The sequence below is a fragment of the Leopardus geoffroyi genome, chromosome D1 (assembly GCF_018350155.1).
Source record: "Leopardus geoffroyi isolate Oge1 chromosome D1, O.geoffroyi_Oge1_pat1.0, whole genome shotgun sequence".
In the NCBI taxonomy this organism is placed as follows: Eukaryota; Metazoa; Chordata; class Mammalia; order Carnivora; family Felidae; genus Leopardus; species Leopardus geoffroyi.
The window spans coordinates 19953243-19980000 of record NC_059329.1 but is presented as its reverse complement, the minus strand read 5'-3'; the positions used below and the strand labels follow the sequence as shown (position 1 = coordinate 19980000).

General features: G+C 44.6%; 1 protein-coding gene across 6 annotated transcripts in view; it reads right to left on the bottom strand.

Moving 5' to 3' along the window:
* Positions 1 to 5041: 5041 nt before the first annotated feature.
* Positions 5042 to 26758, bottom strand: part of JHY (junctional cadherin complex regulator) — a 63024-nt gene continuing 41307 nt past the window's right edge. For 5 of the 6 annotated variants that reach the window (XM_045483212.1, XM_045483213.1, XM_045483211.1 and 2 more), the window contains 5 exons: positions 24208 to 24869; positions 18141 to 18435; positions 9513 to 9593; positions 8591 to 8719; positions 5042 to 5511 (listed from right to left, as the gene is read on the bottom strand). In XM_045483212.1, the coding sequence (XP_045339168.1) occupies positions 5314 to 5511; positions 8591 to 8719; positions 9513 to 9593; positions 18141 to 18435; positions 24208 to 24869 (1365 nt within the window). In that variant the 3' untranslated portion in view covers positions 5042 to 5313. The remainder of the gene's footprint in view (positions 5512 to 8590; positions 8720 to 9512; positions 9594 to 18140; positions 18436 to 24207; positions 24870 to 26758) is intronic. The other variant, XM_045483216.1, reaches the window with a different exon arrangement.

The following is a 26758-nucleotide window of genomic DNA, read 5'->3' as shown; positions in this document are numbered from 1 at the left end:
ATGAAAAATCTGCCCTCTAAAACCTTTTGCTTTCCATTGACCAGATGTTTGCTTAGAAAATCCAGATGTATGGGGGCGCCTGGGTGGCGCAGTCGGTTAAGCGTCCGACTTCAGCCAGGTCACGATCTCGCGGTCCGTGAGTTCGAGCCCCGCGTCAGGCTCTGGGCTGATGGCTCAGAGCCCGGAGCCTGTTTCCGATTCTGTGTCTCCCTCTCTCTCTGCCCCTCCCCCGTTCATGCTCTGTCTCTCTCTGTCCCAAAAATAAATAAACGTTGAAAAAAAAAAAAAAATCCAGATGTATGTTTTCTCAGTACCTTTTGTGAGAAGATGTATGGTTTTGCTCAACAAAGCTAGAGGGGGAGTAGGAGCAAATATTTTAGTCTGGAGAGGTGGGGTCAAGGGACAATTTTGGATATCTACATATATATGACTTTTTTTTTTTTTTTTAAGTAAGCTCTAGACCCAACATGGGGCTTGAACTCACAACCCTGAGATCAAGAGTTGTATACTCTACTGGCTGAGCCAGCCAGGCAGCCCAGGGGGACACTTCTGAATATTAGATTTCAGCTACTCCGGAATCTTACTTTAGTGCATTTTAAAGAGTGGAATACCTAGGGGTGCCTGGGTGGCACAGTCAAGCTTCCCATTCTTGATCTCTGCTTAGGTCATGATCTTGCAGTTCATGAGTTCGAGCCCTGTACCGGGCTGTGTGCTGATGATGCAGAGCCTGCTTGCAACTCTCTCTCCTGCCCTCTGTTCCGCCCCTGCTTATTTTCGCTCGCTTGCTTTCCAAGTAAGTAAATACACTTAAAAAATTGAGAGTGGAATACCTGAATAAAATTTTTATTAGATCTCTTCCTCCTTTATATTACCTTTATGGTATACAAATTCTGTCTGACAATATAGACGACTCCTTATCATCCGGGATGAAGGGGGAGTGAGACGCTCTGGATAAATAAAGTTCACAATTTATTCTTGCTCTAATAAAGTTAATCTTAAAAAGATTTAGGAGAGCAACTTGTAGGAGAGCAACTTTTTTTTTTTCCCTTAAGAATCTTCTATTTCCAAATGCTACTTTGAATATGATGGGTCATCTATGTTTTAAAGAAGATTTTGGAAAGAATTAGCTAAACTTGGTATCTTAAGACTATGACCCGAATTCTATTCATCCTGTTCTATTTTTCAATTAGTAATTAAAAAAGAATCCACACCACCCTCTACCCCCGGCCCCGTGTTTATCTAGTCGGCTGTTGTAGACCATTTGCTATCAGCTCAAAGTTCTCAATTAGCTCCAGTGTTGTTATAATTACTGGATGTGTTTTCAAACAACTCCCAGCTAATAACCATTGGGATGAAGAGTCATCTTCTCACTATAGATTGCACGCTCATGCTCGCTGTGATGTTTCGACAATGATTCATTAACCAATAATAGGGCCCCAATTGGAACCATTAAGCATTGGTGCCTTTGCTAGACTTACCTTTTATTTTGTTCCTCAATATTGTCTTTTCTGGGGCTGATTTCTGGATAACTCCTAAGAGACTCCTTAATATACAAAACAGTATCATGAAGACAGCTGTTATTGAATTCACCTACTTGGAACAAAGCTTCCTCTTAACAGGATGTTCTCGTTGGAAATTGAAGGTGGAAAAGTGCCATAAAAAAGGAGTCTATAATGCGAGAATGCACGGCTTAAAGGTCCTTTATACCAGTTCATAGAGATTAGGCAGATTAGGCACTGTGTCTTTTCAGTGGCACATCTAACATCCGGGTAAATATAAGCCCTCCATCATTCTATCACTCAAATTTAAAGTTCCTTGCTTCCTAATGGGCAGAGTGTTTTTACTTCTTAAATATCTGAAGCAGAAATGCTGTAAAAATTGATCACTGATCCACTTGGGTCTACGAAGACCAATGTTGTTGCCGTTAGCCTTTATTTTCAAGGCGGGGCAAAGAAGTAGTTGTCATTCACTATTTCTGAGAATCGTTATCCTCAGTATCATGGTAGCTACATCTTACGAGGTGGGGGCCAAAGGCCTCTTTTGGTTCATTCTTTAATCTCCTCCCCCAGCTTCTAGGAAGTGTGTTCTACTTGCTAGCCGTAGCCTTTGAGATGCCACTTGGCCACTTTTAATACTTGTGTACAGAGGACTGTGAGGGTTTATATCCTGGCTGCGAAACACTTGGTTTGGAAGTAAAGATTCTGTGAACTGTTTGACATCGACTACACCATGCCACCTGCTTCGGCTCCGTGTGATTCTTGACAATGGGTGAAAGGGATTGAAGGATTGAAGTGCTTAGGCTGACAGAGAAACGGTTAGGGGGAATGTGCAAAAGTGAAATTGTGTCTTTTATTAGGCAACATCTGGGTTGTTTTATATGTAGCTTTCAACTTTAACAATGTAATCATGAAGTTGCCAGATGATACGCATTACGATGTGATCAAGTAAGTAGTCCTGCACATTTCTAAAAATGGAACTTAACGATGGAAGTTCACGTCCAAAACCGAAGTTCATAACCCTGACCTCCTCCTTTCCTACGCAGTAAACAAAACTACCACTTGCTACAAACAAATAATCAAACAGTGCTGTCCTTGGTGTTGAAAGGTTGAAGTTTCGACCTGGAGGCTCCCTCTCCCGTTACTATCAGTAGGACTGACAGATGTCAGTCATTTATCCTACCTTGATCTCCATGTCCTTCTCTGAAAAATTGGTAGGTGAACAAAATACACCAATCCCAAGCTCTACATTCTTTTAAGGTACTCTAATAGAAATGGAATATTATTTTTTTTTAATTTTTTTTTCAACGTTTATTTATTTTTGGGATAGAGAGAGAGAGCATGAACGGGGGAGGGGCAGAGAGAGAGGGAGACACAGAATCGGAAACAGGCTCCAGGCTCTGAGCCATCAGCCCAGAGCCCGACGCAGGGCTCGAACTCACGGACCACGAGATCGTGACCTGGCTGAAGTCGGACGCTTAACCGACTACGCCACCCAGGCGCCCCTGGAATATTATTTTAAAAGTTTACCCAGTCCCTTTAAATTTAGAAACGTTGCTATATGCGTTGCTTAAACTTCCAGACTAAGCTTAAATTTAAGGCTATTTGGGAAAAACGATTCAATTCTTAAGCTTCTAGAAAAGTCTTCATCATGTACCATGAGGGGTCTTCTTTTACAAATACATTTTAGGATCACTTTGAATTTCCCCGAACTAATGCTTCACATAGATTATTTTCATAATCCCACTGAAACGCGATTCATCAGTTTACTATTTATCTTCAGATATGCATGATCATTCAAGACTTTCAATTCTAACTGCTTCCAGTTTTAAGAGAACGTTATGGACAAGTAGCTTTTATGCCACATCATGGTACCTGTGAAATGTTTATAACAAAGGAATAAATCTCCAAAGCTAGTTCTTAGGCCACCTGTATAGATCAACAGATTTCCCCCTAAATCACTGTTAAAACTGCCTGTTTCTGGATATGTCCATCTAAGAATGCAATGCCCACCTAACACAAGTAAGAAAAAATTAAATTCTTCAGTGATTATTTTAAGACCTGGTAATTTTACAATGTTTATTCAGTCTCCTCAGATAAAAAGTAAAAAATATTTCTTAATAGTGACACTCAGTAGTAAAGTATGGAATGCTTTTTCCTCTTCCCTAGTATTTTGTGTAAAAGCACAGATGTGGTGCTATGTCAAGATGTCTGTGAGGGCAAGACGCCTGGCATATTTACATACATGAGTGAGTAGCTTTGAGAGGAAACGTCTTTCTCAGATTTGCCTGAATGGGTGTCTCTGGACTAGGATTTTTTTTTTTTTTTTTTTTAAGAGAGAGGGAGGGGTGGGGAGGGGCAGAAAGAGAGAGAATCTTGCTGATAATGCAGAGCCTCACGTGGGCTCGATCCCTTGAACGGTGAGATCATGACCTGAGCTGGAATCCAGTCAGACACTTCACTGACTGAGCCACCCATCACCTGGACTTGTTGGCTCTCTAATTCATGTCTTTCTTTTTAATATATATTTTTAATGTTTATTTATTTTTGAGTGAATGAGAGGGAGAGAGGGCATGAGCTGGGGGAGGGGCAGAGAGAGGGGGAGTCACAGAATCTGAAGCAGGCTCCAGGCTCTGAGCTGTCCGCCCAGAGCCTGATGTGGGGCTCGAACCCATGAACCATGAGATCATGACCTGAGCCAACGTTGGACACTCAACCGACTGAGCCACCCAGGTGCCCCTCTAATGTCTAGATGCTCTGTTAGAATGACACTGGGATATGTTCTACTTAAGTAGGCAAACCGAGATGTGCCTTCGTTTTTTTTCAATTTTATATACAAACCTTTACTAAACTTAGAGATTTTGTTTATTTTAACTTAGTTTAGAACTATTTTGGAAATAGTTCTTTTTTAAATGTTTGTATTTATTTTTGAGACAGAGACAGAGCATGAGCAGGGGAGGGGCAGAGAGAGAGGGAGACACAGAACCTGAAGCAGACTCCATCCAGGCTCCCAGCTGTCGGCACAGAGCCCGACGCGGGGCTTGAGCCCACGAACCGCGAGAGCTGAACTGAGCCGAAGTTGGACGTTTAACCAACTGAGCCACCCAGGCGCCCCGGAAAGACTTCTGATGTCCTGGCAGTTAGTCCAGTTTAAGTTCATTTTAGTCGCAACTGAAGCATTCATACCTTGTTCTTTCCTTATCTGGAGGGTAAGAGAGCAGCATAGTAGATACATTTATTACTGGGCAACTTCAAGGTTTTCATTTATGCAAGGATGGGTAGAGATTGTTTAAGAAAGCAAAAAATCCAGGGGCGCCTGGGTGGCGCAGTCGGTTAAGCGTCCGACTTCCGCCAGGTCACGATCTCGCGGTCCGTGAGTTCGAGCCCCGCGTCGGGCTCTGTGCTGATGGCTCAGAGCCTGGAGCCTGTTTCCGATTCTGTGTCTCCCTCTCTCTCTGCCCCTCCCCCGTTCATGCTCTGTCTCTCTCTGTCCCAAAAATAAACGTTGAAAAAAAAAAAATTAAAAAAAAACAAAAAATCCAATCTACATCTAAAAGCCTTTATTACCTAGTTCTTACTCAAATGGAATGAGTTCAGAACTCTGATTTGAAAATAAATAATGAAGGAAACCTTCTTTGTAGAGCCTAAAATGTGGCACCATGATGTGGTACGGCTCCACATTTTAAATTCTGCACAAAGCGAACGTGGACCGCAGCTGGATGACCTTGGGTCCTCCCTCCCCATGCAGGGAGGGTGGTTGGCCCTCTTCCTCCGGGTCCAGTCCCCGGGCATTTTTGGTCTCTGATCCATGTGTTGCCTACACAATGTGAAGGGCTTTGAAAGCGGCCACAGCCTGTTTTTCCTTTTCGTGTCTGCTCTGCAGTATTTCCAGCAGGGAGATTTCAGGCAGAGCGTCTTCCTTTCGAGCATAGGTTGGATTTTTCTTCTCCTTCGATGCTCGATCAGTCAGATTGGAAGGTTTGGGTTTGGGGATGGTCTTAGCATATTCCAAAGCCTGAAAGCATAAAGATAAAATGTTATTTGAGATGGGAAGTGAGCCCCGGGTTCCTTTAACGATGTGGAGTCTTAGGAAATGCTTATTAGCCATATGAATGGAGCCTCCGGCCACAATAACCTACTGGGATGTGGGTGGGAATGTGGAGAGAATGGGGCATGCGAATCATGTGAAACAACACACCGTGTCCACCGAATAAATTAGCCGCGGAGCCGTGTGCTGTGGAAAAGAGCCAAGAGATGACACACAGATTTGTGCCTTTGGGTGTCTTCGTTGTAAAACGGAGTTTTATTCGAGTGTTTGAAAGTAGATTTCTCACGTGTGGGCTCTACTCAGCTTCTGGCCATCTTCTTAAAACCAAACTTCTGGGGCGCCTGGGTGGCGCAGTCGGTTAAGCGTCCGACTTCAGCCAGGTCACGATCTCGCGGTCCGTGAGTTCGAGCCCGCATCGGGCTCTGGGCTGATGGCTCAGAGCCTGGAGCCTGTTTCCGATTCTGTGTCTCCCTCTCTCTCTGCCCCTCCCCCGTTCATGCTCTGTCTCTCTCTGTCCCCAAAATAAATAAACGTTGAAAAAAAAAATTAAAAAAAAAACAAAAAAAAAACCCAAACTTCTATTGAGGAGAGACGGACCTTACCGTTCGAAGTGGACTTGTTACAGCTTGAGACCAAAGATCTCACTGTCGTCGATGCGCCTCCATTATTACATCCAACTCTTCCTTATTCCTAGGCTCTTTGAACTCTAGCAACTATTTATCAGAGGTTGGGAATTATTCTGTTCTTTAGCATATTATCTATAGAAACCCGGAGACTGGAAAAAGCAGACTTTTTTTTTTATTTTTATTTTTTCCTTCAGTGACATCCGTTCCGAAAGGCACTACAATAAAAATGAGATCACGAAATAGATTTCTAAACCTGCCTTTGTATCAATTTTATATTTTAATGAGCATTTCTTGATAGCTGAAATGGGAACAGTATATTTAGGTCGTGGCGGGGGGTGAGGGGTGGGGACCTCCAGACTCCTCTGTATGTGTAGGTGATTTCTGTAGGAATTTCTAATTACAGACTTGTTGCCTTGACTCTCTTCATGAAAAAATAATGGATTGGAGAGAAAAGAAAAAATGGCACCATGGAAACTCAGTCGAGTGGGCTGAGGTCTTCAAGGTCCGAGGAAGAAAGGCAATAAAGAGAAAATATGATGGTCTGTGAGAGAGAACATGAAGTACAAATTCCTAAAAGCACCAAAGGGTCACTTGTCCCTCATGCAAAGGGTCCCATGTTCTTACTGGGACGGAGACAGAGACTTTGCCCTGCAAGGCTCGGTGTTTCCCCGAATGTACTTCATTCACATCCTGACTTCTAGCTGGATGACCTCTGAGACGGAGAACATTCTGTATTTTATGAAATTTTTTTTTTTTTTTTTTTTTTTTTTTTTGTGTGGCTAGAGAAACCTATATATTACGGTCCCTTGGGAACAATGTAGGGGAATGAAATTGAAAGAAACGGTGAAGGACTTTTCTTTGACATACGTACTCCTAAATGACACGACGACTCTAACTTCTTAAAATTTAATGCTAGCGAAGGAAATTGATAGGATTCTATCAGGATTGCTGGTTTCTCCTAAGAAATCACCCTACTATTCAGTGAAAACGGTTTTAAAGTTTTGAGCCGAGTTGACAGAATGTTGCATTCGTTTCCGGTGTGCAGCATAGTGATTTGACGAATCCGTAGGTTAGGCTGTGCTCCCCACAAGGGTAGTTACCATCTGTCACCACGCAGGCCATGACAGTATCGTTGACTATAATCCCAGGGCCGTGCCTTTCGTCTCCATGATTTCCTTCCATAACCGGAGGCTTGTACCTGCCATTCCCCTTCACCCATTTTGCCCCTCGCCCTCACCACCTCCCTTCTGGCGACCATCAATTTGTTCTCTGTATTTATGGGTTGGATTCTGCTTGTTGCTTGTTCATTTGGTTTTTAGGTTCCACATAGGAGTGAAATTGTGTTTCTTTCTCAGTCTGACTTATCTCACTTAGCATAATACCCTCTAGGCCTATCCACATTGGCATAAGTGGCCCCATTTTATCCTTCTTTAATACGCCCCGTCTTCTTTTTTTTTTTTTTTTTAATTTTTTTTTCAACGTTTTTATTTATTTTTGGGACAGAGAGAGACAGAGCATGAACGGGGGAGGGGCAGAGAGAGAGAGGGAGACACAGAATCGGAAACGGGCTCCAGGCTCTGAGCCATCAGCCCAGAGCCTGATGTGGGGCTCGAACTCACGGACCGCGAGATCGTGACCTGGCTGAAGTTGGACGCCCAACCGACTGCGCCACCCAGGCGCCCCAATACGCCCCGTCTTCTTTCTCCATTCTTCTATCGAGGGACACTGGGGTTGCTCCCGTATCTCGGCTACGGCAAATATTGCAATAAACATACGTGTGCATGTATCTTTTCGAATCCGTGCTTTTGTTTTCTTTGGGCCAATAACGAGTAGTGGAACTATCGGATCATATGGTGTTTCTGTTTCTAGCTTTCTGAGGGGCCTCCATCCTGGTTTCCACAGTGACCGCATGACCTGACATTCCTACCAGCAGTGCATGAGGGTTCCTTTTTTTCCAAAGGCTCACCAACGCTGGTTATTTCTTGTCTGTTTGATTCTAACCATTCTGACAGGTGTAAGGTGATCTCCTCGGGGTTTTGATTTGCATTTCCGTGATGAGGAGTGATGTCGAGTATCTCTTCATGTCTGCCGGCCTTACTATTCAGTTTGTGGGTGGGTGACAAATTTGAAATACTGTACTCGGAAGAAACCATGGAGGGCTAAAGACCATGACGAACTTCAGGCTAATCTTACAGCATCATATGTGTGTACGTGTTATTTGTATCACTGTCTGTATCAATATCAGTATCTGAAGGAGGGACAGCTGTAGGAACAGCAGTAGCTAAGACATCCCTGTGTTCCAAAAAAAAAAAAAAAACAAAAACAAAAAAACCCCAAAAAGGTGGGGGAATTTAAGAGGTAACAAAGGTTTCCTTTTCATTCTAATTGCAAAGCTAGCGGCCTTGCTGAGAATTTCTTACCTTCTGCCGTGGGATGGCACATTTACTTTTGGTTTTTGCTGTTTGTGGTTTCGGCAGGAGGGATAGCGTCTTCGTGTTATACTCCTGAACTTGTCTGGCGTACTCCTTTTTTTGGATTAATTTCTGCATCTGTTCGGAGAAACAAAGTTACGACCGTGCACAGGCCCTGCTAGATCTCCCCGTCCTCTCCTTTTAAAAGCAGCACTCGTTTCAGCCGGCTGGGCCTATGGTAGCGTCTCGGAGGCACCGGGGAAACGGGGTTACCATGTGTAAGGCAACGGCGGTGAGATGGTTAAGTTAACGTTTCTCCTAGAAACAGCCTCTCTCGGAGGGGGCGGGACATCACCGCAGTAGCACACCCAGTGTTCCCTTAACGGGGGCTAAATCACATTCAGCTCTTTCTTTGTTGCATTTACCCAATTTATTTTCATTTTGGCTTCCAACTTTGAACTATACTCTCTTTTCATGCCCTGAGTGCAACCGCAGTTAAAACACATTAAATGAAGATCTCCTTTCACTAGACGAAAGGAACTAAAGTGGATGCACTTTTCATGGGTTGGGGAACTCTTATCCTAAGCGTCTTCTCTGTAGCCACTCTTTGAAATTACCAAGATCACTCTATTGGGAAAGACCAACGACCGTCTAACACACACATCTCTTTTCATGTGCACATGGCCCTCTTCTGTGTGGGCCCTCAAACCTAACTCAAAGGTGGATACATAAAACAGCATTGGCCGGGTAATTTTATTTTATGGTAAAAGGCGTATCTGGGTCTCTATTACCAATGCTATTTCAGAAGAGTCTACCCCGAGGGAGACATTTGGATGAGGACTTGGTTCCGGGGCACGGGTCTGTGCGGTTCTGCTGAAAGGCAGGTAGGCAAACCCAAGCCTACAGGATGCGGTACGTACGTCACACTCACTTTGTCTCTGATGGACTCAAGGTCAGGTCCAAGGCCTCCAAGCTTCACGTCTCTTTTCTGGTAACCTTTCAGCTTGGCACTCTACAGATACAAAGAGACAGTTTCTATTAAGGAACTGTGTGTCCCCCCCCACCCCCGCCCAGCTGTCCTAGCCACACAGGAGAGGGAAGAACGGAGGTCCGTGTGGACAGCTGGGAGAGTGTGGCGGCAGTTCCTGATAGTTCTTCCACCTTAAGGGTAGCTCTTGATAATTTGTAGCTTCTTGGGTAATTTGTAGCTGGTCGGCTCACGGGCTTGTACTTCTCCGACTTCTGCAACAACAACAAAGCTGGAATTCTGAGAATTACAAATAAACATTTTCGAGCGAACGAACTGGTGTTTTGTTATTAACCTTTTGAACAACATCTGCTATTACTGTTATGTCTGATCTCCTACAATGACCAAACCAAATGATTTCCTGGGAAGAGGCCATCTAAATCAGGTAAGCATTGCTTCAAAAAGAGGAGTGCCCTGATGATGTCATAACATTCAAAAGACAGTACATTTTTTATCTTTTAATGTTTATTTATATTTGAGCAAGCGAGACCGAGAAAACGAACCAGTGGGGAAGGGGCAGAGAGAGATGGAGACAGAATCTGAAGCAGGCTCCCGCTGGCAGCACAGAATCCAACGCGGGGCTCGAACTCACAAGCCGGGAGATCATGACGTGAGCTGAAGTCGGATGCTTAACCGACAGAGCCACCCAGACGTCCCAAGATAGTAAATTTCTAAGGGTTAGAGTCTAGGCAAGATCTACTGAGAAACTCCTTTCATTCAGTGTGATTTTTGGATATTTTGAAGGGTGTAATTTTATATGACCTTCATAGTGGTATTGCATATTTAAAGGGACAGTAACATGATGTGGCGATTTAATTTTAAATTACGACATTTGAGCAAAATAACAGGCCGGAAAAACACTAATGCTCTCCAGACTGTAGACTAGATGATGATATTCCCCTGACTGCTGCTTTCAGTGTTAAAACTGACTTGCTGCTTGGGGCAGATGCCCTTGTGGAGATACCAAGTCCCCCCGCACCCCTCCCTCTTTTTTTTTTTTTTTTTTTTTTTTTTTGAGTTTGTGAGTTCATTTGGTTTCCTTCCTTGAGCAGGGTAGGAAAGGACCATCCCAAAGAGCTAGTTTGGACGACAGTAGTTCCGTTCAGACAGATCTATGTCAGCGCTTCAGCCGGAGAAGGAATAGCCATCCTCAAGAGGCGACAGCACTGCCCTGTTTCACCTGCACGTGGTACAAAGCTCAGCGTTTCTCTAAATCTCGAGAGCTCTCGTAAATTACGATAAGGCCTTAGATAAGCAGTACATCTAATAAGTTCTTCAGACAGAATTCTGAAGCAGTACGTCTAGTAAGTTCTTCAGGCAGAGAGTGTCCAGAGACTTAAAAAAAAAAACAAAAAACTTACGTTGGATACAGTTACTGGGAACTTGGGTATCCTTTGTATCAACTGTTACAAGAATGTGTTCTCCTCCCACTGGGCTATTGGCCGACTACCCACAGCTGGCCCCAGTTAGTTTCTCCATTGCCTTTCCCCACTATAGAATCTTCGAGCCAGGTACTCTGTTCTGCAGATCCGAAGCACTAAGCTCTGGCCCGTGCGGTATAAATGAAAAGTTGGCCGGGGGAAAGCTTGTATCTTAGAAAGCTTTTATCCGGGCTGGCTCGGCCCCTCTCTTTTTCTGTTTTCTCGCCTTGAATGCGGATATGGTTCTTGGATCTGGAACAGCAATCTTGGGTCGGGAAGGGAACAAGAGAACCATGCAAATAACTGGTTCTGGTGTTGTGAGCTGTGTGGCGCTCTACTGGTGGGTTAATCGTATGTGAGAAGGAGCCCATCTTTTTGAAGGTACGGTAAATCGTAATTCTGTGACTTGGAGGTGAAAGCAATATTTCTAATGTCTTGGTGCTTCAGAGAGCCAGAATCTTGTGACTCGTAGGCAACATTTCTATGCTTCAAGGATCGAGTTCTGCAAACCGAATTTCCCTGATTAGAATGTTCAAAACTTACAGTAGAAACTCTTTGGGCATATCTAACTCTAAAAGGAGAGAGAAGGTTCCTTTTTTCGGAAGAAGTTGTTGGGCTAAAAATCGTTTAAAAATATTAAAGTATGCGGGCTCTGGGCTGATGGCTCAGAGCCTGGAGCCTGTTTCCGATTCTGTGTCGCCCTCTCTCTCTGCCCTCCCCCCGTTCATGCTCTGTCTCTCTCTGTCCCAAAAATAAATAAACGTTGAAAAAAAAATTAAAAAAAAAAAAAAAAAAAAAAAGAAAAGGGGCGCCTGGGTGGCGCAGTCGGTTAAGCGTCCGACTTCAGCCAGGTCACGATCTCGCGGTCCGTGAGTTCGAGCCCCGCGTCGGGCTCTGGGCTGATGGCTCAGAGCCTGGAGCCTGTTTCCGATTCTGTGTCGCCCTCTCTCTCTGCCCCTCCCCCGTTCATGCTCTGTCTCTCTCTGTCCCAAAAATAAATAAACGTTGAAAAAAAAAATTAAAAAAAAAAATATTAAAGTATGGAGAGAAAATGGTGTTCATTAAAGGCTCATCAAAATCCTAAATCCCCTTTAAGAAAAACGATCACCTGGCAGAACCATTCTAGTTGCTTCTTGCCCTTGATATTTATCTGTTCATGCTTGTGTAAAATTGTCAAGTGCTACAAGTTAGATATTTTCACTAAGCATTTTTTTTTTTTTTTGAGAGTGAGAGAGAGAGCACACACATGCATGAGTTGGAGAGAGGGGCAGAGGGAGAGAGCAAGAATCCTAAGCCGGCTCCTCGATCAGCACAGAGCCCCAAGTGGGGCTCAAACTCACAACCACGAGATCATGACCTGAGCGGAAATCAAGAGCTGGATGCTTAACTGACTGAGCCACCCAGGGGCCCCTTCACTAAGCGTTGTAGCATTATACTGTATTTCCCCGTCGTTGGTTTTCAAAAATGACTTCCATACCTAACATTCTGTCTTCTGGTTGTAGTTGCATTATTTAGCTATTCCTCTAAATGTCGACCACTTAAGATGTCCTGGCAGTGAGCGTTGTTTGTGGGCTACTGTGAGAATTGCTTTGAGATCAGTTAACAGAAGTGGAATTATTGAGGCAAAATCATGAACACCTTTAAGGTCCTTCATGAACACTTCCATTAGCCATGTGTAAGAAAGGCCTTTTTGTGCAAGCCGTGATTGCACTGTGTGATCACATTTAAAAATCTCTGCTAATTACTAGGTGAATGAACCCTCATATCTTCTACGTGGCAATCGCAAACTTGTTCTTTATTATCTGACCTGTTGTTTTGCAATCGCTGAAATTACTATTTGCCGGAGTAAACCAGAAATGAAAACGGAGAGAACCTCGCTCCTATCCAAGTCCTAAATCCAATTTGTCCAAAACGGATGAGAAATGATCAGCGTGTCCAGAAATCACAAACTTAGCGTGAAGCAGCTTCACTGTAATCATTGCACGGACTCCCTAAAAGACACATTGTGAAGCGTGAATAATAGCTCCCTGCTCCCGGGTTCCCCCAGTTTTTACTATCCCGTCGAATAACCAGAATCTACGTCTTGGCTGTCCTTGAAAAACAGAACACGGAGGGACTTGCATTACCTATTTACAAAGTAAAGAGTGTGGCCCGGAGGGGAGGAGGAATCTAAATGCTCCAAACGGCTTTTCCGGGATGGGGCTGCTTCTAGCCAGAGACCTTTCTCAAGGGGGAGAGAGCATGCTTCGTAACGAAGTTTGCTCTGGGTGACTGGTGATGAAAAATCCTAGATTTGCTTAAGTTTGTCTCAAGTAATCTTGATTGCCGCTCAGTGCTGTAATTCCATTTGATCTCTTTCCATCAGAAATCTTCCTAACAGCTTTACTGAAATTGACTTTGCATACCACAGAACTCCCCCATATGAAGTTGTACCCATTAGCAGCCGCTCCTCCCCCGCCCCCCACCCCGGCCCCCCACCTCCAGCACTAGGCAACGACTAATCTGCTTTCTGTCTCTTCAAAAGGCTTTTATAGTAAAATAATCCTCAGAATTTACTTTGATTTAGTTCTCCTTGGCTGTTACAAGACTAAAAGGTCACAATAGCACCCCCCCCACACACACACACCCTGAAAATTAAATCAACAATGATAGCCCTGTTAGGTCTCCAAACACAGGGTGGGGGGGGGGGCGGGAATACAGTCCTGTTCTCAATAAGCCCCTGATGGGGTTCGCTGCTAGTCTTTGCCTAAGATGTGCCCAAGCTGACCTCAGCCATCCCTGGCCCCGCCTGATGATGGCAAAGACCAGACCCACCCGTCTGAACTGCTGTTCACTGTTGATGGCCCCTTTAGCAAAAGATGGCACGGGACTGTCCTGATGGCATATTTCTGCCGGTAATTAATCACCCTTCACAAGCTAGAAGAGTCATGTTTTCTTGTAAACTTGGGGCGAAGTGTGCGCGAATTGAAAATGACCTTGACTGTCGGGCGAGGACCTGTTTCAACTCTGAAACGCTGTACCCTGCTGTGGGGGCCACGGCAGGGCTTTTCTCCAGAACATTCCTCAGACGTATAAGCAGGGGAAGGCTACTCAAAAGCGGGACAATGAAAAACAATGCCTCAGATACTGGAGAGAACAGCAAGCGAAGGGAATTTGCTCTGTGGTTGCGAAATTTAATCCAAATAAACCTCTCCTTAGAAGCAGTCAAGCAGCAATACCCAGATTGCCTGTGACAACAAACACACGAGTTAATTACTGCAGCTCGGCTGCGGGAGAACCCTGTAAGCAGTGGTTTTTGTGGCGGGTTGAGATAGATACTTTTATGCTGTTTGTCGTCCCGGGCGCTGCGTCAGTCTCTTGCTGCCTGACGTCTGGCTTTAACAGCACGGACGATGCCTCGTGTTCATCAGTCAGTCCCCTCAGAACTGCCAGGGGAAGGGGAACGGTGCGTGGGCCCGTTGGCTTTACAAATCCTCACATTTTTAATGTGCTTCGAGTTGATTCCCTTGGAAACCACAAGATTTGCTGTGACTAGCAAATGGGCATGACCCGGATAATGATTCCCCCCGTCTGGTGCCCCGGCTACCTGCTGTCCTATACAAATAGCTCTGTTCGAAATCATTTGAGCTTCTGGAGTAGCTTAAAGGACAAAGGGCGCTTCTGTGCATTTGTCGGATGTAGGTTGAAGGTGTTGGAGCGAGAAAATGGATACGGGTGGATGGTAACATTCCTAAAAGAAAGCAGGAAGGGAAGGGCTTCTCTGACTTGGAAAGAGGGTTTGGGCGGCAGTGACTGAAAGTTCTTTTTCCTTCCTCTTCCCTACCCTCCCATGCTCTCAGACTTCTGGGGACACACACTGTCACAGAGGCACTCTCCTCCCCCTCCTCTGTAAGACCTGAATTTAGGTTACTGAGGGACGGAAGAAGGAAAAGGCAACTAATTGATTTGATGGTCTACTCCTCACTAGGGATGGAGATAAGGTGTTTTTTTTTTTTTTCCCAGATTTTAAAGTTTATTTTTGAGAGAGTGTGTGTGAGCAGGGGAGGGGCAGGGAGAGAATCCCAAGCAGGCTCCTGTCTGTTGGTGCAGAGCCTGATGCGGGGCTTGAACTCACAAATCGTGAGATCATGACCTGGGCCGAAACCAAGAGTCTGACACTCAACCGACTGGGCCACCCGGATGCCCCTAAGCTAAGGTTTAATACATCGTTTCACGTAATTATCACACCAAATCTGCAAAAAGAAGGAACCATTTCTGATCGTGCATGTGAGGAAACGGGCTCAGGTGAGTTACTGACTTGCCCAAGGGACACCAGTATTAAGAGAGCTGAGAAAATGGGAATGGCTGAGTCTGACTTCCACTTAACCCTGCTCACTAAGGACGGAGTCCAGGGGCGCCTGGGTGGCTCAGTCAGTTGAGCATCTGACTCTTGACTTCAGCTCAGGTCAGGGTTCCAGGATCATGGGATTGAGCCCTGCATTGGGCTCTGTGGAGCGTGTAGACCCTGGTTGAAAATCTCTCTTTCTCCCCCCACCTCCGCCCCCTCCCCCACCTCCGCCCCCTCCCCCACCCCGCCCCCTCCCCCCCTCATGCTCTTTCTCTCTCTAAATAATAACTGTGTTTAAAGCTTGCATTTAAAAACAAATTATTTTGAGAGCACATGCATGCAAATGGGAGAGGGCAGAGAGAGAGAGAGAGAGAGAGAGAGAGAGAGAGATTCTCAAGCAGGGTCCACACTCACCATCAGAGCCCAACACGGCACTTGAACCCAGGAACTGTGAGCTCATGACCTGAGCTGAAACCAAGAGCCAGATGCTTGACTAACAGAGCCACCCGGGTGTCCCTAAAAGCTTGCATTTTTAACAACAACCCCTGGTTGGCAAGAAACCTAACGCAGAAGATCGTCTTCTGAGGAGTGTGTTGGAGCTATGGCTTAGGCCGTTGGTAACCTATCAACCCTCGAGTCAGCAGGCCCTCCTCACCCTGAGAATGTGCTGGTTCCAAAGCTCTGAATGGATTTCTGTTTAGACATAATAGCCTGCGTGGTGTCTGCCTTCCTAGTCTAGCCTGCAAGACCCCTTCTATTTATGAAGGACTTGAGAACAGCGCTAATCCTACCGCAGAACCTATCTACCACCTAATGATGTTTCTGTAGGCAAAGAAGGAACTTGGGATCCCAGGAACACGCTGCTCCTTATTTACAGGGAGACTGGGGCTTTTCCCAGCTCCAAGCCGCTGATTGTGGTTCCCATGGCCTGGGCAGGGATTAGGGACCCCCTGCAGAACCGAGGCTAAGAGGGAGTAGGGTCAGAACAAGGAGCCCGAGGAGCCGCGGGGTGGGGGTGCGCGAGGGAGCGGAGGCAGGGACGCCAGGGTTATGAGGGGGGCTAGAGTCCCGAGGTAGACGGGCCTCCAAGGTGGCAGCTGTCAGGAGCTGGCTGGGCTGTTTCCTGCCCATCAACCGCTGACGTCTTTGCCCCAAGCAGATCTTTCTTTTCTTCTCTTAAATAGGCATAAAGTCCTTCTCCATATGATAAGTAGGCTCCTGTGAGACCTGGCCCCTACCCACTGCTCCACCTGCGTCCGTCCACACCCCGTGCTCCCTGTTTCAGGGACAGCCACACTGACGTGCTGGCAGTTCCCAGCATGCATCGCGGTGTCTCCAGCTTCATAAGAGCTGCTCAGGCCGGTCCCTTTGACTGAAATGCTGTCTTCTCTTGTTCACTGTTGATCATCTAAAACTCGGTGGCTCACAGTTGGGTCCCTCCCTAAAAACTGCCCTCAGCCAGATGGCGCTGTGGTACCCAAAGTTACAGCCCTTCCCCAGGGACAGTCAGTAGCCAATGGCTGGTCCATGTGGGTCCTGTACCTTTAAAGGGCCATCCCAACTTCAGAGTCCCTGTGGGTCCCTCGGAGGCTTCTTGCCGCCCCTGTGTCATGGGCACACACTCTCCCTCAGCCAGCCCTGTCCCCCCACCCCCCCACCCTCTTACAGGGGTGGTTCTAGAAGCACTTGTCAGTAAGCCTCTTGCAAGGAATCTCCACTTCAGAGTCTATTCCTGGGGAACCCAGTCACCACATTCCCATATTGCTTCCCACTGGGTCTTGCCCTGTTGCCCTGTAAACCGGAATGCACTTTCCAGTTGTTTCCTGACCACTTGACATTCGAAGCCAGTGACTTTCCTGAGGGGTTTTTGTTACTTGCAACAGTGGAGAAATGCACAGGACATAAAAAGACTCCTTCAACGTTCCTTCGGGTCCTCCTGGGAAGACTCTGCTAGGAATCCCCCTCTGCCCCTTTTCCGCTTATTTCTCTCTACAGACGGGATGCAAAAGATTTAAATGGAGCACAGGTGCTCATAATGGTGACTCTCTTACAAAGAACTCAGAAGAGATGAGCCGGTGTTGCTGAGGGAAGCCCAGTCACTGGTTGGTCCTGGGTCTTGGGGTGCAGGAGCTGGGGGGGGGGGTTAGGACAAGAATTGTTCCCCGAGGTGGGGGGACAGTGGGATGGAGCAGGTAGAATGCAGTGACAGACTCCCTCAGCCCTACTTTGTCTCCTCTTTTCAAATACGAGTACGTAGGGGCGCCTGGGTGGCGCAGTCGGTTAAGCGTCCGACTTCAGCCAGGTCACGATCTCGCGGTCCGTGAGTTCGAGCCCCGCGTCGGGCTCTGGGCGGATGGCTCAGAGCCTGGAGCCTGTTTCTGATTCTGTGTCTCCCTCTCTCTCTGCCCCTCCCCCGTTCATGCTTTGTCTCTCTCTGTCCCAAAAATAAATAAACGTTGAAAAAAAAAATTCAAATACGAGCACGTACGGAGAGACTCAGCCTAGGCTAGGGGTTGAAATGGGGTGTGAGGAACCCAAGCGTGTGACGTCTAACCTGGGGCTAGAAGGAGGACTCTCGCTTCTCTGCGAAGGTGCACCCTTCCCAGAGATGAAGCACAAAGTAGGGACATCTCAGGCGGCAGCCGGGGACGGTTGAGATCAGGAAGCGCCTCAGGACTTGGGCCCACCCGGAAGGACCCGTTTCGGGGCTAGGAGTAAGGGAATGGCCATGCCCGTCTGCGTTACCAGAATTGAAAGGTTATTTGGTAAAAATGCTTTTATTACCTTGGTGCTGCTGCTTTTCCTGTGCTTTTTTCCTTTTTCCAGCTGAAACAGATAGCCTTCAGAGTTGCTCCGACCCACTTTCATTTGGTTTCTTTGGCTTGTCTCCGCGCTGAGCTGGGATTCGCTTTCTACCCTGGACAAGATAGGTGGAAATGTGACGCTGGACGAGGCCCCTTCGTTAGGCTGCACCTCCGTCAGCTGCTTTAAGGCCTGCTGATGGTGCTCCATGATCTGAGTGAGCTGTGAGTCCGGAGAAGCTCTGACAGGCTGGCTGTCAGAGGGAGAATGGAATTTCCTGAATGGGGAGGAAAAAAAAAAAAAACACAACCCACAAATCCGTTAATGATACCTGGGTATATAGGACGTTTAGCAGAAAAGTCTTTTTTTTTTTTTTTTTTTAATTTTTTTTTTTTCAACATTTATTTATTTTTGGGACAGAGAGAGACAGAGCATGAACGGGGGAGGGGCAGAGAGAGAGGGAGACACAGACTCGGAAACAGGCTCCAGGCTCTGAGCCATCAGCCCAGAGCCTGATGCGGGGCTCGAACTCCCGGACCGCGAGATCGTGACCTGGCTGAAGTCGGACGCGCAACCGACCGCGCCACCCAGGCGCCCCAGAAGAAAAGTCTTTTTGAACTTGAGGTATTCATCGCTCTCCAAGTCAAACTCATGACCTTCAGCTGAATCTTTGCATAAATACATTAACCTCTTAAAATCCTCCTAGTTTTTCTTTAGGGTAGTTTAGCTCTTGTTTGAGGACTTCCATTTAGTGCATTCGAAATCGAAAAACAAAAACAACAAATGCCCCTTGGAAACGTCAAAGACCTTCCTACTATAAAATGCCTGGAAATGTTGGGTTAAATTGGAACAAACATCTTTTTAGTAAATACATAGTAGAATTTATAAGAGAGACAGGGAAACTTCAAGACCACACACACAAAAGGAACTAAAAGTAAAGCAGATTTTGGATAAGCTAGAGCTATGGCTTTCTTGGTGGGAGTTTTGCACCTATGGGCTTGAGTTTTGTTTTTTAATGTTTATTTTTGAGAGAGACAGAGACAGAATGCGAGTGGGTTGGGGCAGAGAGAGGGAGACACAGAATCGGAAGCAGGCTCCAGGCTCCAAGCTGTCAGCACAGAGCCCGACGCGGGGCTCCAAGTAGCGAGCTGTGAGATCATGACCTGAGCGGAAGTTGGACGCTCAACCGACTGAGCCACCCAGGCGCCCCTGGGCTTGAGTTTTAACACTTAACGCTGGTGTAGGATATGTGAAATCTTGGCCCCGTGTGGCATGGGGAATCAAGGGAGAGGCCTGCATACAGGCCTTGGAGAGCTACGTCTTCAAGAAACAGTTGGGTTAGTGAAAGTCACCAGCCTTGAGAATCTGCAAAGCAAGGCTGTTTGTCTTGGTCTAGGCTCTCAACTGGAGGAAAAATTCCTTGTGAATTTCCATGGGACAGCGTTTGGGGTTCAAATTTACCTTCTCCACACAATCGTGGATTCCAGCACCAAAAAAATTAACATAAAAATGATCCTAGAAGAGGGATCTCCCTGTTGTGTCTGGCAGAACCAAATATAAAAGTTCTCTGGGGCACCTGGGTGGCTCAGTTGGTGAGTGTCCGACTTCACCTCCGGTTATGATCTCACGGTTTCGGAGTTTGAGCCCCACGTCGGGCTCTGTGCTGGCAGCTCGGAGACTGGAGCCTGCTTCGGATTCTGTGTCTCCCTCTCTTTCGCTTTGTCCCTTCCTTTCTCTCTCTCTCTCTCAAAAATAAACATTAAAAAAAAATTCTCTGGAGGGATAACCTCCTTCTCTAGCTTGCCTACGTGTCTTTGGACAAGATAGCCAAGCATACATTCACAATCCCAAATCCTAGAATATATGAAGAAATAATCCACTAAGTAGAAGAGTCCACAGACACACATGCACACGCACAAGAAACAGTGATGGATTTCTACGACCTTCTGATAATAGGATTTTAACATTTTAAAAAACTTTTATTATGTTTTAGAGAGTGTGAGCTGGGAAGGGGGCAGAGGGGGAGAGAATCTTTTTTTTAAATTTAATTTCTTAATTATCTTTTTAAATATTGTCAAATTGGTTTCCATACAGCACCCAGTGCTCATCCCAACAGAGAATCTTTTTTTTTTTTTTAATTTTTTTTTTTTTTTCAACGTTTGTTTATTTTTTGAGACAGAGGCAGAGCATGAACAGGGGAGGGTCAGGGAGAGAGGGAGACACAGAATCCGAAACAGGCCCCAGGCTCTGAGCTGTCAGCACAGAGCCCGACGCGGGGCTCGAACTCACGGACTGTGAGATCATGATCTGAGCCAAAGTCGGACGCTTAACCAACCAAGCCACCCAGGCGCCCCAAGATTTTAAAGACCTGAGAGAAGGAATCAAAACCCTGAGAAACCGATTTTGGGGAAAAAAAAAGGTTTTAATCAGAACTGAATAAAAATTCTTGACATGAAAAATGCCACTATTGAAATTTACTAAATTTTGATTAAAGTGCATACTAGACTCAGCTGAAGAAAGTTAGTGCATTTGGAAACTGGTGGGAGGAAATTTCTCAAGCACAGATAGATAAAAGATGAAATAAGAAACCGTTAAAGAGACCCAGAGTCTACAATAACAGGATCTAGTATGCATGTATTTGGTGTTCCCGGAGGGAAAACAGTATTTCCTGAGACAGGAAATATTCATAGGAAATAGTACATAATAAAGGGAAAATGGATGGTAGTTTTTATGGAATTTATGAAAGCGATGAATCCTCAGATTTAGGAATCACAAGCAGGATTAAAAACTTCATATCGAGACCTAACACAGGGAAACCTCAGAATACCAAAAACAAAGGGGGAAGCCTTAAAAGAGAAAAACAAAAGGAATGATAATTATATTGGCAAAAACTTTTCAAAGAAACAGAAACCAGGAGATAGGAAAATGTTTTCCGGCTCTTTACCAGGTTGAACTATAATTCAAGATAGAGAGTAAAGGTCCTTCAGGTAGATTTAGCAGTGACCTACCCTTCCTGAAAACCTTTCCATAAGTTCTACCTCAGGAAGAAAGAGTCAAATGGAAGAAAAAATGGTGAGGCAGAGACGTTAATAAACAGTTAAATTTAAAACACTCTCGGGGCGCCTGGGTGGCGCAGTCGGTTAAGCGTCCGACTTCAGCCAGGTCACGATCTCGCGGTCCATGAGTTCGAGCCCCGCGTCAGGCTCTGGGCTGATGGCTCAGAGCCTGGAGCCTGTTTCTGGTTCTGTGTCTCCCTTTCTCTCTGCCCCTCCCCCGTTCATGCTCTGTCTCTCTCTGTCCCAAAAATAAATAAAAACGTTGAAAAAAAAATTAAAAAAAAAATAAAACACTCTCTACAAGAAGCCTTAACTTTTGGAGACATAGGAACTACGAAAGATGCTGGAGGAAAGATGCGTGACTCAAAGGGCGATTGGATTAAAACAATCCAGCGTATGCTCTGGAAGAGAACAGAAATATTTTGCCTGGCTAAGTTTTTCAAAAACCTAAGTTGGGTGAATCTAGAGGGTGTTATGCTAAGTGAATGAACTCTGAGTCAAATACCATAGGATTCCACTCATAAACGAAATCTGTAAACTATAAAAAGCAGAATCAGTCCTGTAAATATGGAGAACAAATTGACAGTTGCTGGAGGGTAGGAGGTAGGGCGTTGGGCAAAGTGGGTGATGGAGAGAGGGAGATACAAGGCTTCCGGTTATGGAATGCATAAGTCAAAGGAATAAAAGTCATTGCATAAGGAATACAGTCAATGATACTGTAATAGCAATGTGACGGGACAGAGGGCAGTTACACTTGTGAACGTAGCATAATGTATAAACTTGTCAGATCACTAGTTGTGCAGCCGAAACTAACATTGTGTGTCAACTATACTCAAAATAGATGAAGCATATTTCCAAATCAGGGGAAAAAGTAACAAAATTCTATTCAATAAAAGACACAGACACACACACACACACACAGGATAGCAACAGGGTGATGGAAAGGACAAATTAGGATGGTAGAAATAAATCCAAATATTATTACAGTAAACATAAGTAGATTAAAGTTGAACATCTGCCCACAAACAACAAAGCCAAACAAAAAATACATGTGATCTAAATGGTTTTATAGGAAAATTCTATGAAACTTCAAGTAATAGATAATTCCAATTGTATATCAAGTGTCCTAGAGGATGGAGAAAGGGGGAATACTCTGCAACTAGTTTTATAAGGTTGGTATAGTCTTGATAACCCATTCAGATAAGGCTAGTGGCAGATAGGAAAATTTTAAGCCAACCTCACTTCATGCATGTGAATGTTAAATCTTAAATAGTGTTAAAAAATTAAGCAACATATTAAAAATACAATGTGACAAGTTAGGTTAATCCTAGGAATAAAAGGATGATGTCACATTAGGAAATCTATTAATAGGGGCACCTTCGGTGGCTCAGTCAGTTGAGCGACCGACTCCTGATTTTGGCTCAGGTCATGATCTTGTGGTTTTGTGGGTTCAAGCCCCATGCTGACCATACACAGAACCTCTCTCTGTCTCTGCCCCTCCCCTGCTCATGCTCTCTCTGTCTCTCTCCAATAAAAATAAAAATAACTTTAAAAAAAGGAAATCTGTTAATATATTTAACTACCTTAAAGGATTTAAAGAGAGAATTTTTCAATTGATGCAGGACAAGTCTTTGATAAAATTAAGTATCCATTTGTGATAAAAGCTCTTGGCAACAGGAATAGGAGACATTTCCTGTCTCCCCTCCCTATCTAGCAAAAGTTAAATATTTTAATGGTATGAATGTTAGAAGCGCTCCCTCTAAAGTCAGGAAAAAAGGGATGCCTGCTGTCTATCACGATCTCTTCTAGGAAGCCAGTTCTGAATTTTATTGACTGTTCCATACCTCCAGGCGAAGCACTGAGATGTCTTCTTACTTCAGACATGCAAAATTGTCTACCTACTTTGAAAGTAAGCTCCTTGAAGGCACCCGGGCATCACACTACTTTTGAACCTTCTATATAGCATTTTAGCACTGGATTTAGTGCATATCTGGTGTGTAATATACACATTCGATTGAATGACATCAGCACAAGTCCCCTGACGTGAGTTCAAAAATAACTTTTTTTTTTTTTTTTTTTTTTTTTTGGTCTGATGATGGAAGCAATACATCTACACCGCAGGGAACTTAAACAATTCAGATTCAGAAAGTATGCAGAGGACATTAAAAATAAGTCCGATTTCTCTTGCCAGAAATAACGGCTATGGACATTTTGATGCATTTTTCCTCGTTTGTGCCTATTTCTGCATAGTAGAGCTCCTACTCCTTAGGTGTAAATTTGCACCTTACTGTTTGCTTTTTATAGAAGTATTTCTTTAAAATAGGTTTTTTTAATGTTTATTTTTGAGAAAGAGCACAAGCGGGGGGAGGGGCAGACAGAGAGGGAGACACAGAATCCGCAGCAGGCTCCAGGCTCTGAGCTGTCAGCACAGAGCCCGAGGTGGGGCTCGAACCCACAAATTGCAAGATCATGACCTGAGCCGAAGTTGGACCCTTAACCGTCTGAGCCACCCAGGCGCCCCTATAGAAGTGTCTCTTTATAACCAAAGCTTTTTAATGGTTGCGTGACATTAAATACCATCATTTACCTTAACGTTTCCTTATTGTTGGATTATTGTTGTCATTTTGGTAAATAATGGTATTTGGGGGCATACCTATGTTTCCTTAGGATAACCATGTTGGAGACCGTTTCCTCTAAACATTACTTGTAACCCTCAAAATATCTGATTTTTTTTTTTTTTTTTAAACTGGGTCCTTCTCTCTCCTCCCATCCCTCCAACCTCTGGCTTAACTACAGTGGGAGAAGTAGAGGAGACTGGGAAGAAGAAAAGAAATACCTCGAAAGTGGGCTACGTGAGGCAGAAATCAGAGCCAAGGACATTGCTCGGCGATGTTTTCCTCTCCCTTGACCGTCCCCATGACCCACGCCTTCTCCTGTCTCCAGTGGTCTCTCATAGCTCCTCTAGGAAAAAGTTGGGTAAAGGGAATTCTTACCATAATATTTCTAAGTTCTTATATTTCGTCTCTGTGTAAATCTGCTTGGGTTGCTTCTTATTTGTGGTTGATCCATTAACCTTTACTGTAGGAACAGACTGTGAGCCTTTCTGGCTCAGGGGCACTTGTCTCTTACTAAGCTCGTGTAGGTGGTTCAAGCCCACATTGGAAAGAGTGTGGATGTGTGGCTGCTGATGTGACGGTCCTTTCTCGTCTTGGCCTTCGTGTCCTCTTTGTTTGTGAACATCCGTCACTGGCTGATACCCAGTAGAGTTGTTATACGATGCCTTATCAGAAGCCTGCTGTGCTGGGCCAAGTTTGTTGGAGGTAACTTTGGGATCCCGGCTCCTAAGTGCACTTGAGTCTTGTAAATCATCATTCGGGGCATTCATAATTACAGGTGTTTCGTGCTTTATCGAAGGATCAGTGGGCTTATTCTCGTTTGGTTGCTGTCTGGGAGTGCTATTCTGGTTTCCCTGACAGACAGCCAGCTCCTCCGTCACCAAAGACTTCAGGCCACGCTGGCGTTGATGCTGTTTCCGGATGCTGCGCTTGGCTGGTTTTCTGGAAGGCTGCTGACCGTTGGTGGTTTCAGAAGATTGACGTCTCAGTAGGTTGTTTGATTTTGCACTTTCCCATTGAGACCAGTGTTCTTGGTGATTCTAAAAAGAGACCTTTGGTTAACGTAAAGCTAAATGATCAGCATGCTTCACAATTTATATTAGTATTTTCCAAATTGCCAGTTAAGACTTCTGGAAAGTGACCACAGAATCGAAAGGAGATTATGAATGGGGGGGAGGGGGGAACCTTTCCTAATTTCAGGATATGAGAGTGACTGAGTAATTCCTCTTGGCAATTTCAGATTATGAATTTTCTAGAAAGAAGAAGAGAGCTTAGAATGGGCTTTATATTCAGGACTAGTCTTTGACTTCAAATGTAAAATGATGTATCACCACAGGGTGGGGAGGGAAAGGGGCTTTACCTCTACAGGGCTGCATTACAAAGAAGGTGCAAATCTATACCAAAATATGCAAGTTTATTCTAACCGAGACGAATATTTTTAAACATCTTAACCAGAAGGGACATCAGTGATCTGCTTACCAACCAGGTACAAATCTAGTAGGAGATACAATTTAGATGATCAGATCTTCTTACTCATATGGGTCAGAAGCTAGAAATGACCTCTTCACCAGATGAAACAAATTAGATTTTATTCAGAGGATTATAAAAGAGTCTGCACTGTGATAGGACATCCGTGAAACCACAAGGGTTGTTTTGCTTCAGTTCCTTAATATAGCCTGTACTTAGGCAATCAAACATCTGGGGGAAATATTTCAATTTCAGAACGGTCTTTATGCTTTTCAAAGTCTTGTAACAACAAAGTGTACTCCTGGTATAATAGATACACTATGTAACTATATTGTGCTAAGCCATTTAGAAATATTTTCCAAGGAATAAAGCACTCATTACTTTGTGAAAAACTAGCAGAGTTAAGAGGCCTTTGGAAAAGAATGATTAAATGCTTAGTGAAAATAGTAAAGACCGTATGCATCAGTGTGGAATATACCTGTGCCATATTTTTTCCTTTCTGAACACCTATTAAAAAATCTCTATGGCCTGTATCTACACAATGTTAATTGAAAAATCCAAGTTACCTGGCTCACTCGAGGGGGGGGAAACACCTTTTTTTTTTTTTTTTTTTTTTTTTTTGCTCAAATTGTTTAAGCTTGCTATGAACAATGATCAAATTATTGCAGTGAGTTCAACTTTTTTTTCACTTTTCTGATAGAATTACTAGGACATCCTGTTCTCCGTAATAATAAATGGCATTCTATTTCTGATGAAGTCTCCTTATAATGACTAGGTCGAGACTGTTAAATTTAACACAGTAATATACAGTATTACTTTGCATGTCAGATTTTTAAGTGAGAATGGCTTATCTGAAATTTAGACTATGTTCTCCTCAGAATTTGAGCTTTCTGGAGGATTGGCCAGGCTCTGATTAGCTCGTCTAAACTTTACATTTTTACCTTTGGTACTCGAAAAAAAGAAAAGCTTCCTTTTTTTTTTTTTTTTTTTTTTTTTTTTTGTATTTCAGTTAAGAAAGGGGCACCTGGGTGGCTCAGTTGGTTAAGCATCTGACTTCGGCTCAGGTTATGATCTCGTGGTTCATGAGTTTGAGCCCTGCATCGGGCTCGGTGCTGACCGCTCAGAGCCTGGAGCCTGCTTCCGATTCTGTGTCCCCCCCCCCCCCCCCCTTGCCTACCCCCTCTCAAAAATAAACATTAAAGAAAAACAGTTTTCCTTCCATGTGGTATATGGAGCTGCACGGGAGAAATGTGGGCACAGAGGCTCTGCAAATAGATAATCCAAGAGCATCCTTCCTTAAAGTGGACCCAGAAGAAAATGGCTATTTTACAGTCGTATCAGTGTGTTAATGAAACACGGTGGCTCTTCTCATGGCTGTCATCCCTGTTTATGAAGGCAAAAAAGAAAAATCCCCTTTGCTGTGATCTCTAAATATTTATTGATGCTGATAGTGTCATATAGA